Source organism: Carex rostrata, chromosome 5 (assembly GCF_964058835.1).
Source record: "Carex rostrata chromosome 5, lpCarRost1.2, whole genome shotgun sequence".
In the NCBI taxonomy this organism is placed as follows: Eukaryota; Viridiplantae; Streptophyta; class Magnoliopsida; order Poales; family Cyperaceae; genus Carex; species Carex rostrata.
In genome coordinates this window covers 5262754-5278697 of record NC_135922.1, presented here as the reverse complement: position 1 = coordinate 5278697, position 15944 = coordinate 5262754, and the positions used below count along the sequence as shown (strand labels likewise).

Genomic DNA, 15944 nt, shown 5'->3' with positions numbered 1-15944 from the left:
TTTGATTTTATTAATGTTAGCTAATATATAAAGTTGTGTGTTTTCATAAATATATCTACTCTTTTATTAAATAATATTTGTCCATGAAAACAAAAAATTAATTTGTATATTTATCCATCAAAAGAAAATGTTTCTTTATTATTAATGTTTATATTTCTCAGTTTACTAAATCTAAATATTGATTAAGAAAGAAAATTATTATCGGCTCTTTTCAAATGGGGGTGATCCATATTTTCCAAATCTCATTTAATTTCAAATTCACAGCGAAGCATGCATACATTACCAAAAAAAAAAAAATTAAATAAATAAAGATCCAAGTATAACTACTTATGGTTTTGAACTATACTAATTAATTAAAAATTAGAACAACTCAAATAGATATACCTTACAAATTGGTGATGAAAATTGGGGGTGAGGGTGACCATGACTATTTTGAATCGTAATACATATTCAAAAGGCAAAAAATAAATAGAAGAATAACTGAAAGACAATCGAAATAACCACCTAATATATTCAATATTAGATTCTTTTGGATCGTTTCTATGAGACAAAATATGTTAGAATGAAATCTGATTCAATTTGAAATGTCAAAAATAGCATATATACATTTAAAAAGTTTAAAAATGTTTTCCTGCAAGAGATATTTTCAATAAATTAAACCTACTTGCAGGGACTTCTAAGAAATTTGTGGCGAGTACGTGTGACGAGTACGTATCTAAATAAATTTAGACTTTTATACGTAAACAAACATAAAAAATGCATAAAATCTAAAGTAAAAATATATTTAATCAGAAGGCTGATGTTCAATCTAAAATTTTAATCACAGTCGTTGATGAATCAAGACATCTATGTGTTCAATATAAGAATAGATAATCTAGGTGATTTCCTGAAAAGTCCCTTTGTTCGTTTTAAATTGTATACAAAAAATAAAAAAAGATGTAGCATACATGCATGTTACATTTCCTAGGTAATTTGGTTAACATCCATATTACTAAGTTTATCTTATCATCAGTGCCTTTTAGGTATGAAATAAAAGTGATCCTTAATTATCCTTCTAAAGAAAAAACAATGAACATTATTCCAAAGACATTGACCCAAAAATAAATAAATTTGCAAGTGGGTGGGAGGGGCGTGTTTGTTTCTTCTGATTGTTTTATTAATATTCAATATTAAATAAAAAATGACAGAAATGCCAATAATTTTTGAAAAATTTTAAAAATGTCCAAACTGTTGAAAATCTTGACGGTTCAGGCATTAAATCATTTTTTTTATCAAAACATTCGGCCGAATGCGAATTTTGTGATTTTTTTTATTTAATTAAAAGGTTTTATGATTTTTTTTTCTATTAAGTTATTAGAAAGATTTTTATATTTTTCTAAAAATAGATGAAATTCTATAAAATTGAATTTACTAGAAAGACTGCGACAAATAACCTGGATTTTTCAATCAGGATTTTTTACTGCTGTAAGAAAAATTAAAATAATTCATTGTGTGTTACTGAAAAAATAAATAAAATGGTTTGGATCTGAGTTATTTATAAATAAAAAACTACTACGGTATTTCATCAATTTCCTTAGAAGTGGTTTTAGAAAAATATTAAAATACTAAAAATATAAAATAACTTTGAGAAAAAATAGATGGAACAGGATATTTTTTTATTTACTCATAAGTGACTTTTGAACCAAGATCAATAATTTAGATCCAAAATATTTTATTTCTTTTCTAGTAACAAACAAAGAAATATTTTAATTTTTTTACAGCTGCAAAAAATCACGACTAAAAAATATTGATCCAGGTTATTTGTCGTTGTCTTTCTAGTAAATTTAATTCTATATTATTTCATCTATTTTCAAAGAAATATAAAAATATTTCTAATATTTTAATAGAAAAAATAAAAATAAAAAAATCTTCTAATTAAATAACAAAAATTCATAAATTCGTGCCAAATGTTTTGATAAAAAAAATTGATTTTATGCATAGACCGCCGAGATTCTCGGCAGTCCACATTTTTTTGTGGACAGCCGAATTTTTGACGGTCCAAACAAAAAGTGAACTGCCAAAAAACTCGACGATTTGGGCATTTTTATTATTTCCACAAAATCGTGGACAATTTTATTAATTTTTTTTAATGTTGGATATTAATAAAAATAGCGGCTGTTTCTTCATATGCTTTTAAGTTCGAACATTTTTTTTTCCATTATTTCTTGAGAAACACTACTACAGAAATGGTCATTGTACACTGCACATTGTACACAGATTCGATAATTTTACCTAAAAACCGTGGGGAAATTCTAATTTTTTGGAAGCCCGAAATATGTGTGGGATCTCTACACGGATGTTTACTAAAGAATCAGTGTAGAAAGCCGTGAGAGAGCTACACGGACGTTTATTAGGAAATGTACACGGATTATTATTTAAATAACAGTGTAGAAAGCCTTGAGAGAGCTACACGGATATTTAATTAAAGAACCGTGAAGAAAGGTCGGCATTGTACACGGATGTTTGTTTAAATTAATGTGTAGAAAGCTTGTGAGAGCTACACGGCCGTTTCATAAAAAACCGAGTAGAAAGGTGTCAATTATACATGGTTTTTTGTTTAATTAATAGTGTGGAAAGCTGTTAGAGAGCTACACGGACGTTTAATAAAAAAAGCCGTGTAGAATGGTTATTTTAGGGTTTTGCCGTTTTGGTTATTAAAGGGCGCGCCTTTTCCATCACCAAGTTGGTTATATAAAAGGCCTTCTCCTTCCAGCGCCGATTTGATCAACTCTCTCTCTCTGATCTGATCACTTCGGACTTTCGGAGGCGGATGAAGATCATATTTTAATAAAGAAAGAGCTGATCGAATAAATAGTCGGATGAAGATTTTCAAAAAAAGGGGAAGAGGTGAGATGAAGGACCTTCAGAGTGGATGAAGGGTCGAATGAAGAGTCGGACGACTCTTAATCCGACTTTGAAGGTTCTTTGTCCATCTCTTTTCCTTTTTTTTGAAGGTCCATCCAACTTTTTGGTTTTAGCTAGCTATTTCTTTATTAAAATATGTATCTTCACCCGCCCTGAAGAGTCGGACGAAGAGTTGGAGAAGGACCTTCAAACCAGATGAAGAGCCAGTCTGATTTGTGCGCTAAAGTGTTTTTGGAGGATAATTTCAGAGCCGGATGAAGAGTCGGATGAAGGACCAGAGCCGGATGGGGAGTCGATGAAGTGTCGGACGATCTCGTCCGACACTTCATCCGACTCTCTATCCGATTCTGAGTGTCCTTCATATTTCAGTGCTTCCAGTCCTTAATAGAATTTTTTAGTTTATATGGATTTAACTTTTGTAATTAATGCTCAATAGGAATTTGTAATTTTTGTATAAATTAGTGTTATTGAATTTTTTGTTCAAATTGCTATGTATGTTTTGGAATTGTGGATTTTAAATGTCTTCCTCTATTTTGGAAGTTGTTTGTTTTGCTATCCGTAAAACATAAAAAAAAAAAAAAATAGAATGCTACACGGACGTTTAATAAAGCGCCGTGTAGAAAGGTAGAATAAAAAAAGGTTTTCCGTTTTAATTAATAGTGTAAAAAACAATTCTACACGGCTGTTTATAAAAAAGTCCGTGTAGCTCTCTCGACTTTCTACCCACATTTATAGCTAAATGTCCGTGTAGAAAGGTTTAGGGTTACAAAAAGCTTTTTCGAGCAGGCTTCCAGCGCCGTTTTGATCAATTAATACTCTCTCTCTCTCTCTCTGTATTGAATTGGTATGATTTCTGCGCAGACCGGAGCTGAGATCTTTGAAGTTAATTTGCATTTCTCCTCTCTATCCTGCTAGGTTAGTCTTCCTCTTTTCTCTCGCTGTCGATGAAACTTATTATTGCTTAATTATTTATGTCAATTATTTATTAATGCATGCATGCTTGATCTGTTTAGGTAATGTAAATAATTAGTGTATTGTGGTCCAATAACCGACCTATTGATGCTTTTAGGTCCATGCCCGTTCAAAATTAATCTAATAGGGATTAATTTTGGATAGTCCCCCGTTTGGGACTGCTCTTTGAATATTGTGTCTCATTTAGGATGTGAACACATTAATTAGCGGGATTTAATTAGTGTTTGAGAAAAATTCGTCAGCATTTCTCCTTATTGCTCCTACGAGTATGTGGTTTACGCATACTTGGGGAGTTAAGGGGAAATACTGTCGAATTATTGCAGGAGGCCACAGCATGCGACCTCGTCATGTATTTCGGTACTACTCCTCTGACCATTGCTAAGGGCACTGTATATCCTCCTGCAGCCGGTGATCAGTTGAGGCCCAACTATCTCCGCGTAGCGATTGAGAAGATCACGCAGGATTGGGCTGTGAGAATACCTCTTCCTGTCCCTATCGATGAAATGGTGGTGCTTGATGATGCCCGCTATTCGACAGTCCAATGGCCGAAAAATCAAATTATTTTGGACAATGTACGTAAACTCCAAATTAATGGGATATCTTATTCAAATAATTCTTTTCAAATACTTGAAAAAGACATATACAAAATTTGATACAGATACGAAGAGGTGAGACAATCAATGAGGATGAAGCGTTGTCACCGGTACGGGACATGGAATTATACTTGGTGTCTGTTGCGCCAGAAGTGTCTGATGCGCCAGTGGATGTGCCAATAGATACGCCAGTGGATGCGCCAGTAGATGCGCCAGTGGATGCGCCACTAGACCGTACGGGGCTCACAGCAGAAGAGGTTAGCCGTTTGCCTGGTCAGTTGCAGACTCTCCACGCCCACTTGATCAAGGCACCCAAGGACATGACGGCTGTTACCTTCAGTGTCCCCCCCGGTATGTTTCTACACGATGGCAGGGAGGTCGTGCTGCCTTTCACAGAATTCAACGACTTTCTACAGGGCGCCTCGTCAAGCGATAAATGGCTCGATGTGGGAGTCATCACCGTTTTCCTCATGTTAATATCATGTGTATAGCACTCAAATATATACTCTAATGTAAAATAATGATTTTTCAGTTTCCTAGTCCAGAAATGCCGTGAGACCGCATCGAAAGGTAAGGTGAACTTGTGTGCACTTTTGGACCCCGGCAGAATTAATGGAAACATGTTGGAATGGTATGAGGATGATTGTGTCGACTACTTGCGTAAAGCGATGCATCATGCTCGTGGGGATCAAAAGAAATTTCTTCTCCTGCCATACCACCAAAGGTAGGTTACTTGTAACCCTTAATTGTTTATATTTTCAGTTAAACAATTACACAATGAACCATAGCAAACAGTTGTGTCACCATTACATGCTGAAATATATATGTCACTAATTTTATGCTAAAGTACTACAATTCTTCTCCCCCCACAGCTCCCACTGGTGTTTGTTGGTGATTGTGCCACTTGAAAATACGATTTATGTCATGGATTCAAGGCGGCCCGACAAATCCATCACCACTCAGCAGTCCAAAAGAGTCATGACTGTTATAATTAAGTAAGTTATCTAAATATCACTTGGTTTGATTTTTTTTTTATAATTGTGGAATTGCTAATTACAGTCACTCAATTTTGTAAGGGCTTTTCGGCAATATCTTAAAGAGGGTGGAGTGAAGAGCACGGGTAAGAGCAGAAATAAAATGAATGGGCTCTGGAAGGAGGTGAGCACACTATAATTTTATAATTTCATATTTTTGGGTTCAAAAATTTATTGTCATTCTGACATAGGCTGCTGAATGTAAATATCAGTGCCCGCAACAGATTGGCGGTTGGGAATGCGGTTATTACATGATGATTTTTATGTTTCACTTTGTTGAGAGCATACAATTCAAATGGCCAGCATATCCGGTATGTAATTCATATGTTTTGCCTTGACTTGTCCATACAATTAATATTGATTTCCTCTAAACTTGTTTTATTAGTTGCATTGTTATAATTGCAATAATTTATTTTTATAAAGCAAAACAGAGATGTAGTTGCCATATTTTTGTAACTTGCATGTTTCGAATTTTTTGTAGTATTCACCAGATTCAAAGAGTTACTCCAAGGAGCAGTTAGATCAGTTAAGATGTATGTGGGCAGATTTTTTTATAAAACAATTTTGTAAACCAGAATATGGATTTGTATGATCTTTGTATAATTCAGTGTACATGAATTTTGTATTAATTTTTTATATAATTTGGAAATTTCGAAAATTTAGGGGTTTTGGTATTCTTATTTTGGAAATTCTCTGTTCTGGAATTGATCTGATTTTAAATGGCTGGCAAAACTGGAGGCTAGCCAAAAAAAAGCAAAAAATTTTAAAAAAAAATTAGTTCAATTATACACGGACATTTTAAAATTTATCCGTGTAGAAAGGTTTTTCCAAATTAAAAAAATAAAGAAGAAAATTAATACATAAAATTATATATTAAAAAAATATTAAAAAATAAGAGAGCTACACGGATATTTAATTATAGATCCGTGTAGAAAGATCATTCAATATTAAAAAAATATTAAAAAAATAAGAGAGGTACACGGATATTTAATTATACATCCGTGTAGAAAGGTGTTTCCACATTAAAAAAATAAAGAAGAAAATTAATACATAAAATAATATATTAAAAAAATATTAAAAAATAAGAGAGCTACACGTATATTTAATTATACATCCGTGTAGAAAGGTCATTCAATATTAAAAAATATTAAAATATAAGAGAGGTACACGGATATTTAATTATACATCCGTGTAGAAAGGTCATTCAATATTAAAAAATAAGAGAGGTACACGGATATTTAATTATAAATCCGTTTAGAAAGGTGTTTCCACATTAAAAAAATAAAAAATAAAATTAATACATAAAATAATATATTAAAAAAATATTAAAAAATAAGAGAGCTACACGGATATTTAATTATACATCCGTGTAGAAAGGTCATTCAATATTAAAAAATATTAAAAAATAAGAGAGGTACACGGATATTTAATTAGACATCCGTGTAGCAAGGTGTTTCCACAATAAAAAAATAAAGAAGAAAATTAATACATAAAATTATATATGAAAAAATAAGAGAGCTACACGGATATTTATTTATACATCCGTGTAGAAAGATATTTCAATATTAAACAAAATTAAAAAATAAGAGAGCTGCACGGATATTTAGATAAATAACCGTGTAGAAATCTAATTGTACACGGGTTTTTATGTAATAATCCGTGAAGCTCGGTTATGGAGAGCGCCAGTGTCAAGTATTTGTAAACGGCTGTGTATGTAATAATCCGTGTAGCTATTCAGTAATTGTACGCGGTAAATATCCGTGTGTATATATACAAGGATTTCTAAACCGTGACAGCCTACGCGGAGGGAAATCCGTGTAGCTCGCTTGTTTATGTCCGTGTATAATCACTTATTCTGTAGTAGTGAAAGATGCTTTGATTTTGTAAAAGATCAATCTTTAAAGAAGATATATATCAAACCTGATCAATAAGTATGGAATAGATGAAATGATAAGTTTTCTTGTATATATGCAAAAGGCTGACTTTGTATAAAGTTGAGCTTATGGATGCATAAAGTTGAGAATATAAAATTTCTTTTAAATGAAAAAAAATAAAGTAATGAGAAAGGGGAAAAGAAAATGATCCATACAAAAGGACCAACAATAATGCAATTCCATTAGTGGGCTCACCTAATGTTTCAAACGAGATCAGGCTTAGAATATACGAAACATCTAACCGAGGAATTGATAAATTTTAATATATTACAAAAATAAAATAATTAATATTCCTTTTTTTTATCTTAAGTAAAATATGTTACGTGCTTTCTTAAACTTGTTTATTTTTATCATCCATGTAACATTTGTTATAAATATTGTGTAACTTCTAATATATATCTTTGGTTTGGATATTTTGAAACAAAAAGATTATGTATCATGATGGAAAGTTCATTGATTTGCTTCTAACTAACGAAAATATTTATTTAATAAATATAATTTTTGTATTATACTTCTAGAAACATATTAAAGGAAATTCATACTTTAGAAGTTACAGACATAACTTTTCATGTGATCACTTAGCATAGTCTTATCTAAATATTTGAAAGCCATGTCTCATCAATTGAAGAAAATCTTGAATTAATTATGCTCTCACGAGAAAAAAAAATTTCTATAAGAATGTAGAGTACAACTGAGGTGTGTTGAAATATATCGAAATAACTTTACACTACTAATTTAAATAGTTGAAATCGATTTACTTCACGAGTAAATGATACTTTTACATGTCAAATTTATAAATTGTTTCAAATTAATATAGTATAAAATTAAGCGGTTGGAAAAAAAAAATTTAATCGTTGTTCATTTTTCATGATTCTTTGACTAGTGGCATTTATACAAAATTAATTTCATTTTTTTTTAATTTAATATGTAAAAGCTTTACTTGTACTAATATCAATTTCAATAGTTTAGATTTTCGGTTTGAAATTAATTTAATAGGTTTTGAAAATATTCTAAGAACCGGTAAGATTAAGAACACCCACTAGCGAATATTATATATTTGCAAAATAGAAAAAATTGATCACTTTACATTAAAAAAGTACAAGCACATGTTCTGAAAAGAAAATATATGTTGAGGATAACGACAAAAGCAATAAAAAAGTACAACCACTTAATTACCTTAAAAAAGAAAAAAGTATAAGCACTTACTCTACAAAAGTTTATCAAATTATTTTACAAAATGAATTCTAAAAAAAATTCGGTCAAAGAAACTAATATTTGATCTAGTGGCACATGATTTCTATTTGACAGGTCATGGGATCGAAATTTAAATAGAAAAAATCATTTATTATAAAAACAGGGATGTTAAATAGTTAGGTGGCTTGACCTCTAACCTTTACTCAAAAAAGAAAGAGTCGGTCAAATACTTTCTTTTCAAATTCTTTGACAAAATAATTATGTGGGACACCATCAACAATTTCAAGTTTAGATAGAGATTATTATTGAAAATCATTAAATACCAAATTCCTGCCTTTTTATTAAATATTTTGAATTAATTCTGCTCTGACGAGAAAAAAAAACGATTTTCTATAAGAATGTAGAGTACAACTGAGGTGCGTTGAAATATATCCAAATATCTTTATATTACTACTTTAAATATTTGAAATTGATCTACTTCATGAATCATGAGTGATAATTTTACATGTCAAATTTATAATTTTTGTAATTAATTTAATATAAAGTCAAGCGGTCGAAAAGAAAATATTTATAAGTTAATTTTAATGCGTTTATTTTTATCATTTTTTGACTAGAGCAATTATACTAAATTAATTTCATTTCTTTTTTTAAATTTGACGTGTAAAAGAGTCACTGGTACTTATATCAGTTTTAATAATTTTAAATTAATTGGATAGTTTGTCAGGGAAATTTACAAAATGAATTCTAGAAAAAGTCGGCCAAGTTTTTTATTTTTTTTAATTATTTGACAAGACAACTCTGTGGAGCACTCAACAATTTCAAGTTTAGATATAGATTATTATTGCAAATCATTAAATATCAAATTTCTGTCTTTTTATGAAGTTGTCATGTAATTAATCAGTAATTGATATAATTCCATATGATATTGTTGGTTAATAATCTAATGAGAAGAAAATATCAAATATTTCTGTAACAAATCCAAAATATAAAAAAAAAAATGCAATATTCAGTTGTTATACTTTGAAAAGGAACCGGTTGTTAGTTGAAAGAATAATTATAACAAACCCCCCACTCTCATCCCTCTATTTTCCCCGCACTCTCTCTCTTCCTTAACTGTCATATATCCCCCCACTAATTTTCCTAAAAGTTTCCTTTTATCCCCCCACTAATTATAAGAAACCCCTCACTCCCATCCCCGCATTAATTATGCCTTCCTCTAATATCAATTCCTGCATTAATTATTCCTTTAAAAACAATCTCTGCATTAATTATACTGTTATCTAAAAACAATTTCCGTTAATAATGCTTATCTGTTAATTGATGTTCAAAAAAATATTTATCATTATTTCTGAGAAGTATTTATCCTTGTAACATAGAGTATTTATCCATGTAACATAGAGTATTTATCATTATGTCTCAGAGTATTTATCATTGATGTTTTACTGTAAGTTGCAATTATGTCTGAGAAGTATTCATCTATGCAATACAAAGTATTTATATATGTAACATAAAGTATTTATCATTATGCATGAGAGTATTTATCATTTATGTTTTACTGAAAGTTGCAAGTATGCATGAGAAATATTTATCCATATAACATAAAGTATTTATCCATATAATATAAAGTATTTACCCATGTAACATAAAATATTTATCATTATGTCTCAGAGTATTTATCATTGGGTGAGGAGATTGTTTATTTAATGGTCTCCAGTTGTGCGGGGACGATTAAAAAAAAAAGAAAATTTTGTGCGGAGACAATTAATGGATTGACTTATTCTTTCATAAATAGAGATCATTGCATAGGGTTTAACACCTGACAAATTCAAGTTAAATACTTCGATGCTTCAAGTTAAATAGTAACAGTTTTTTAAACGTTCATTAATGATTGAGTGGTCCCCCATGTTTAATGGTCCCTAGTTGTGCGGGGATGATTCAAAAAAAAAGAAATTTTGTGCGGGGACAATTAATGAATTGATTTATTCTTGCATAAATAGAGATCATTGCATAGGGATTAATACTTTGAAAATCGAGGATAAATACTTTGATGTTTCAAGTTAAATACTAACAGTTTCTGCGGAGTATTCATTATTGAGCGGTCCCCCCATGATATTTTTGACAGTTTGTGCGGGGTTTTTTTGCGGAGATAGACCTGCGGGGATTGTTATCAGGGTCCTAGTTGAAAATTACTACTGTTGCATGTAAATATTCGTCAACATCTCAGATTATATATATATTTTTATTGAGTAATTAATTCTGAAGCGACAATTGATGACCCCAGCATGCATCCCTCTATAAATGCTCGATCTATCTGCAAATCAATGAATTCATCCCACAACAAGTGCTCAAAGATCAAAAACCCTTCTCATTAGTTAAAGTTTTGCTCTAACAACCATTATTCACAATGGCCCTGGAGTTCGTCACCGGGTCGAAAACTTTTGAAATAACAGACTACTCCGTCGTCGAAAGCATCAGCACCGGGAACAGCATCCTGTCTGAGCGCTTCACAGTGGGAGGCTACGACTGGGTGATAAAATTATTTCCGCAAGGAAACAAGGACTCGGTATCCGAGTACACATCGGTTTTTCTCAAAGTGCTGAATGCAACGAAAGATATCCGGGCGATGTATTCCTTCAGTCTGTGGAACTGGAGCACCTCCAAATGGTCGAATACCTCCAAAAGCTCTTCCCATAAAACTTTCTCGCCATCATGCTCCACTAAGGGCTACTCCAAATACATTGAGATGTCGGACCTCGACGACTCGAACTATCTGACAGACGATAGGCTCCGAATCAAGTGTACTCTCTTTGTAACACCAGACGATGATAAGCCTGCTGGTAACCCAAGTGGGGCAAAGATTTCTATTGATAACGGCTTTCACACAGCTAGCTACGCTCCACCGGGTGCTTCCAGCAGCACATACACCAAGCTGCCGAGACAACCAACAGTCAGGATTTACTGTGAGGCCAACAAGGATCTCAGTGTTACTGTACGCAACGGTACTGTTGTGTTGGCACCTGCTGACTCCAACGATTACTATCAGGTACTTAATCAATTGATTAATAAATTATTCCTTTCCTTTTTTATATGGGTGATCTTTGATAACTGTTTTGGATTAATTAGTATATATGAGCTAATTATTAATATTTCTTGTTATTTTTTATTAAAAATGCAATCCATGTACAGCACTGGATAAAGGACATGAGTTGTGGTGATAAGGTAAAAGATGTAAGGGGTATACCTGTTTTTGCACTGGTCAACAGAGTCACAGGAGAAGCTCTTCAGAACCCCGATGGTGAAAATGAAGAGGTAACTATTTATTTGTATTAAACAAACTTAATTATTTGCAATGATAGTCGAAGAACTTGTATCTATATGATACATACATTATGCCCTTGTTTAATGAATACATTAGGTCAGCTTAGTTCCTTACAACACGAACCACCTCGATGATTCAGTGAAGTGGACTGAGATGTGGTCGACAGGTTTCCGTGCCATCAGGATTGCAGACACGACTTCCCTCAATCTGACCGCCATCAGTTCCGATATTGATACTAATTTCTCTGACGGCGACAAAATTGTCGTCAAGAAGTGGCTCAATAACCCTGTTCAGCGCTGGATGATCGTTCCGAATGTTCCCTGTTAATTAATTTGTAATCTTGACGCAGCTAGCAAGGTTTTCAAAACTTATGCATGCCTTTTAATAATTATCCTTAACATCTTTTTGTGATTTACTCTTGTTATGTATGCTCTTAAACTTGTGCTGGTGTGATTTCATAGTAAAGTGTTCCTGCAAAAATGTTGTTCTTATATTGATATTTTAAATGCAATTAATCTCGTTTTATCCATTGAAAATTGGTATATATGTTCATTTATTATGCTTTAGTTGTAAGTTTTTAACTAAATGATGTGATTTGCTACTTTTTCATATATTTATTTATAGTAGATTTTTTTTAATAAAAATTTTGTAGGCATCCTCACAAACAATATCATATATAAAAAGTTAAGCACAATTACAATTGTAGCGTACATCTAATCTTATGGTACATTCAATTTTTCTGTAGAAATAAATATAATTTCAGCCAAAAAATGAATTGTATTTTATTAGAGAGCCCTTTGGCTTATATAGAGATTACATCTTATATTCAAGTCCCTCGACTTTCTCTATATTCCTATTTTACGGATAGGTCCCTAAACTAGATACAGATACTAAAATGGTATCAAATATCAACACTCCCTCTCAAGATGGGCGAAAGATATCCACTAAGCCAATCTTGTCACACAGTCTAGCTAGATCTACCGAACTGAGTCTCTTGGTAAGACAGTCTACCACTTGCTCTCCAGTAGCAATATGACTCAGCTCCAGTAGTCCACTACTCAGCTTCTCTTTGATGAATAACCTGTTGATCTCCACATGCTTGGTTCAATCATGCTACACCAGGTTGTTGGTTATGCTAATTGCTGACTTGTTGTCACACCACAACTTTATTTGGGCTCCTCTGTCCATTTTAAGCTCTACCAAGAGAGCTTTCAGCCACAACATCTCAGTAACTCATAAGGCCATAGCCTTGTATTCTGCCTCCGCAATCTACCTCACTACCACTGATTGCTTCTTGCTCTTCCATGAGACCAAGTTACCCCCCACAAACATACAATAACCTGATGTGGACCTTCTGTCATCGGCACAACTCGCCTAGTCAGAATCACAATAGCCCTCATGTCAACATGACCATTTTTTCGAAAAATCAACCCCTTTCCTAGTGCACTCTTCAGATACCTCAGAATATGGTACACTGCATCTATGTGACCCTTCCTAGGGTCATGCATGCAGTAGCTCACCACCCTCACTGCAAATGATATGTCGGGACGAGTGTGACTCAGATATATCAATCAGCCTACCAATCTCTGGTATCTCTCACAGTCAACTGGCTCTCCAGCCTCGGTACTCAACTTGAACCTGGGTCAATTGGAGATACACCAGGCTTGCACCCCCCAACATCTCGGTTTCTGTGAGAAGGTCTAGCACGTACTTCCTCTGGGACAGAACTATCCCCTCTGCTCCACGAGCTATCTCGATCCCAAGGAAGTATCAAAGCAAGACTAGATCCTTCGCCTTGAATTCTTTCTCCAACTTCTCTTTTAGTTGAGCAATCTCCTTTTCATCATCACCTATGATAATCATGTCATCTACATACACAACAAGCATCATGAGGTGACCTCCATGTCGCCTAAAGAATACGGTATGGTCTGCATTGATCTGCTGATATCCCATGCCTGCCATAGCCCTTCTAAACCTGTCAAACCAGGCAAGGTTTTAATTCATTCAAGTTAGCAGCTCAAAACGTATTTATTATTTGGAAAATATTTAGGCTTGAAAACGGTGGCCTATCATGCATGTCTTTGACCCACTGTGTTTTAAACACCATGTCACTGTTAAGATAAATGGGGGAGCTTCCATGTTTTGTCAATGAAGTCATTACAATTCCTTGCACTCTGTCCAAACAATATACTATGTTATTACCATCATATTTTGATTGTGTGAAATGCATGATAGAAATGATCTATTTGATCGCAATAACTTATTTCCACGGGTTCTGATAATCAAAATATATATGTTGTATTTATATTCGTAGTTTTATTTAAATTTTAGGTTTTTTGGTATTTATTCAGATCTAGTTTAACAGCATTTAAAATATAACTAAAAATCATACACGGTAATATTAAAACCGTGTTTGATAGTTATTTTGATTCATAGTTTTAATATAAAAGGCTGTGTATGAATGTTTTGTGAATAAAATATTTTTGGTTTAAACATACACTGTTCGACAACCGTGTACAATTGACTGACACCTTCATACACGTTGCGCGCAAGTACGGTTACAAAGCCCAGTACAAACATAGTTTTTAACTGTGTACAATCAAGCATTTTTTAGTAGTGCTAGTAATTAAGTCCATGAAAGTTTTCTTTAATTTTGTACTACATATAAAGCGGGCACAGTTAATTTGTTTGTGTTCATACTGATGATGCAACAAAGGGCACATTACAACAAAGTAGACACTTTTTGCGAGAAAAAAAGTACATTTATGATGGTAGTCTGTCGCAAAAAGTACCATTGCAAAAAGAAAAAACTAAACAATGAGAGTAGTCAGTGGCAAAAAGTCACTTTTTTATCCTCGCGAAAAGTATCTCATTCTTGTTGTGGCAGATTAACTGACAAGAAAATATCTCTTGTATATTTGTATGTGCCCCCACGCGAGGGCAGATTTACTGAACTAAATGACATATAAAGCTCTAATCTTGACTGTACTTTGCAAAGAGTCATTTAAAAATGAAATATTAAATATTATTTTGTAGGGTACAAGCTTCCAAGTATAATAAAGCTATTGCTGAGTAGGTGTGCGCAACTGTAATTAATATTCTTTATCTAAATGATACTCCTATTTCGTCAGTGAAAATGAGATGACACCGATTACCTAAATCAAGAACCCTTCCCTGGATCAGTTCCAACTAATGTTTATTTTAATTTCTTATGTCTTTTATAGACATGTTTTTTCCGTGTACATGTTAAAGACTAAGAACTGAATTCTTAGTCTACTATATATCATTTTGAGTAGAAATAGGATGTTTTTAAGTTCACCAAGTCTCTTTGTGAAATCAACTTCAAAATCTATCAGATTGGCTTTAAATAATGAATCCGAACCATTATAAGTCATCTGCCTTACGAGCTAGTGATGCGTCTACATAAAAAAAAAATTAAAGTTTCAAAATAATTTGTATAGAGTTAAGTGGTAAAAAATTGTTCATAAAATAAATGCATTTTTGTATTTTTGTCCTTCAAACTTGTAATTATTACAAGTACTTGTAACTTTTAGCTCTTAAAACAAATTATTTAGCCAATACAACAATCTCAATTTTATATTTCCACCCGTACCTGTCCGAATAATGTACGTATTTTGCGTGCGCAAAATGCAATTAATTTGTTCCGAGGGGTTAAGTACGTCCGGCCCTAATTGTCTTTGATCAGTACAAGTTGCGATCATTTCCTTACGCGCACAAAGTACCATTAGTTTCGATTACCACAATCTAATTTTCTAGTTTCACTCCAATATCTTAACAACTTAATTAGATAGTACACGAACCCTACTCAAATTTCAATATGAAATATCAATTTTCAACGCAAGACATGGTATAAGCATGTGGTCCTTTGTTCAAAGCAGGATGTGACCAACCAATATTGACAAGAAAGATATCAATAAAGAAAATTACGCATATATGATCTAAGTTACTTTATCATAAAATGTATCTAATTATT

General features: G+C 32.6%; 1 protein-coding gene and 1 long non-coding RNA gene across 2 annotated transcripts; both read left to right on the top strand.

Moving 5' to 3' along the window:
* The first annotated feature begins 1001 nt into the window (after positions 1-1001).
* On the top strand, positions 1002-12348 carry LOC144554523 (uncharacterized). Its single transcript, XM_078302840.1, has 4 exons — positions 1002-1011; positions 11004-11674; positions 11818-11940; positions 12047-12348. Exons 2-4 carry the CDS (start codon positions 11036-11038, stop codon positions 12275-12277), a joined length of 993 nt encoding a protein of 330 aa, XP_078158966.1. The 5' UTR covers positions 1002-1011; positions 11004-11035; the 3' UTR covers positions 12278-12348.
* Positions 4687-5450, top strand: LOC144554022 (uncharacterized). Its single transcript, XR_013511513.1, has 3 exons — positions 4687-4941; positions 5010-5193; positions 5342-5450. It is a non-coding gene; the product is annotated as an uncharacterized LOC144554022 (long non-coding RNA).
* Positions 12349-15944: the final 3596 nt, after the last annotated feature.

Excerpts from the sequence above, each read along its gene's own strand:
- LOC144554523 (XM_078302840.1), top strand. The coding sequence starts at position 11,036 with ATGGCCCTGGAGTTCGTCACCGGGTCGAAAACTTTTGAAATAACAGAC. Across the intron at positions 11,675-11,817 it reads ACTCCAACGATTACTATCAG|CACTGGATAAAGGACATGAG; the intron begins GTACTTAATCAA and ends ATCCATGTACAG. Across the intron at positions 11,941-12,046 it reads CCGATGGTGAAAATGAAGAG|GTCAGCTTAGTTCCTTACAA; the intron begins GTAACTATTTAT and ends TGAATACATTAG.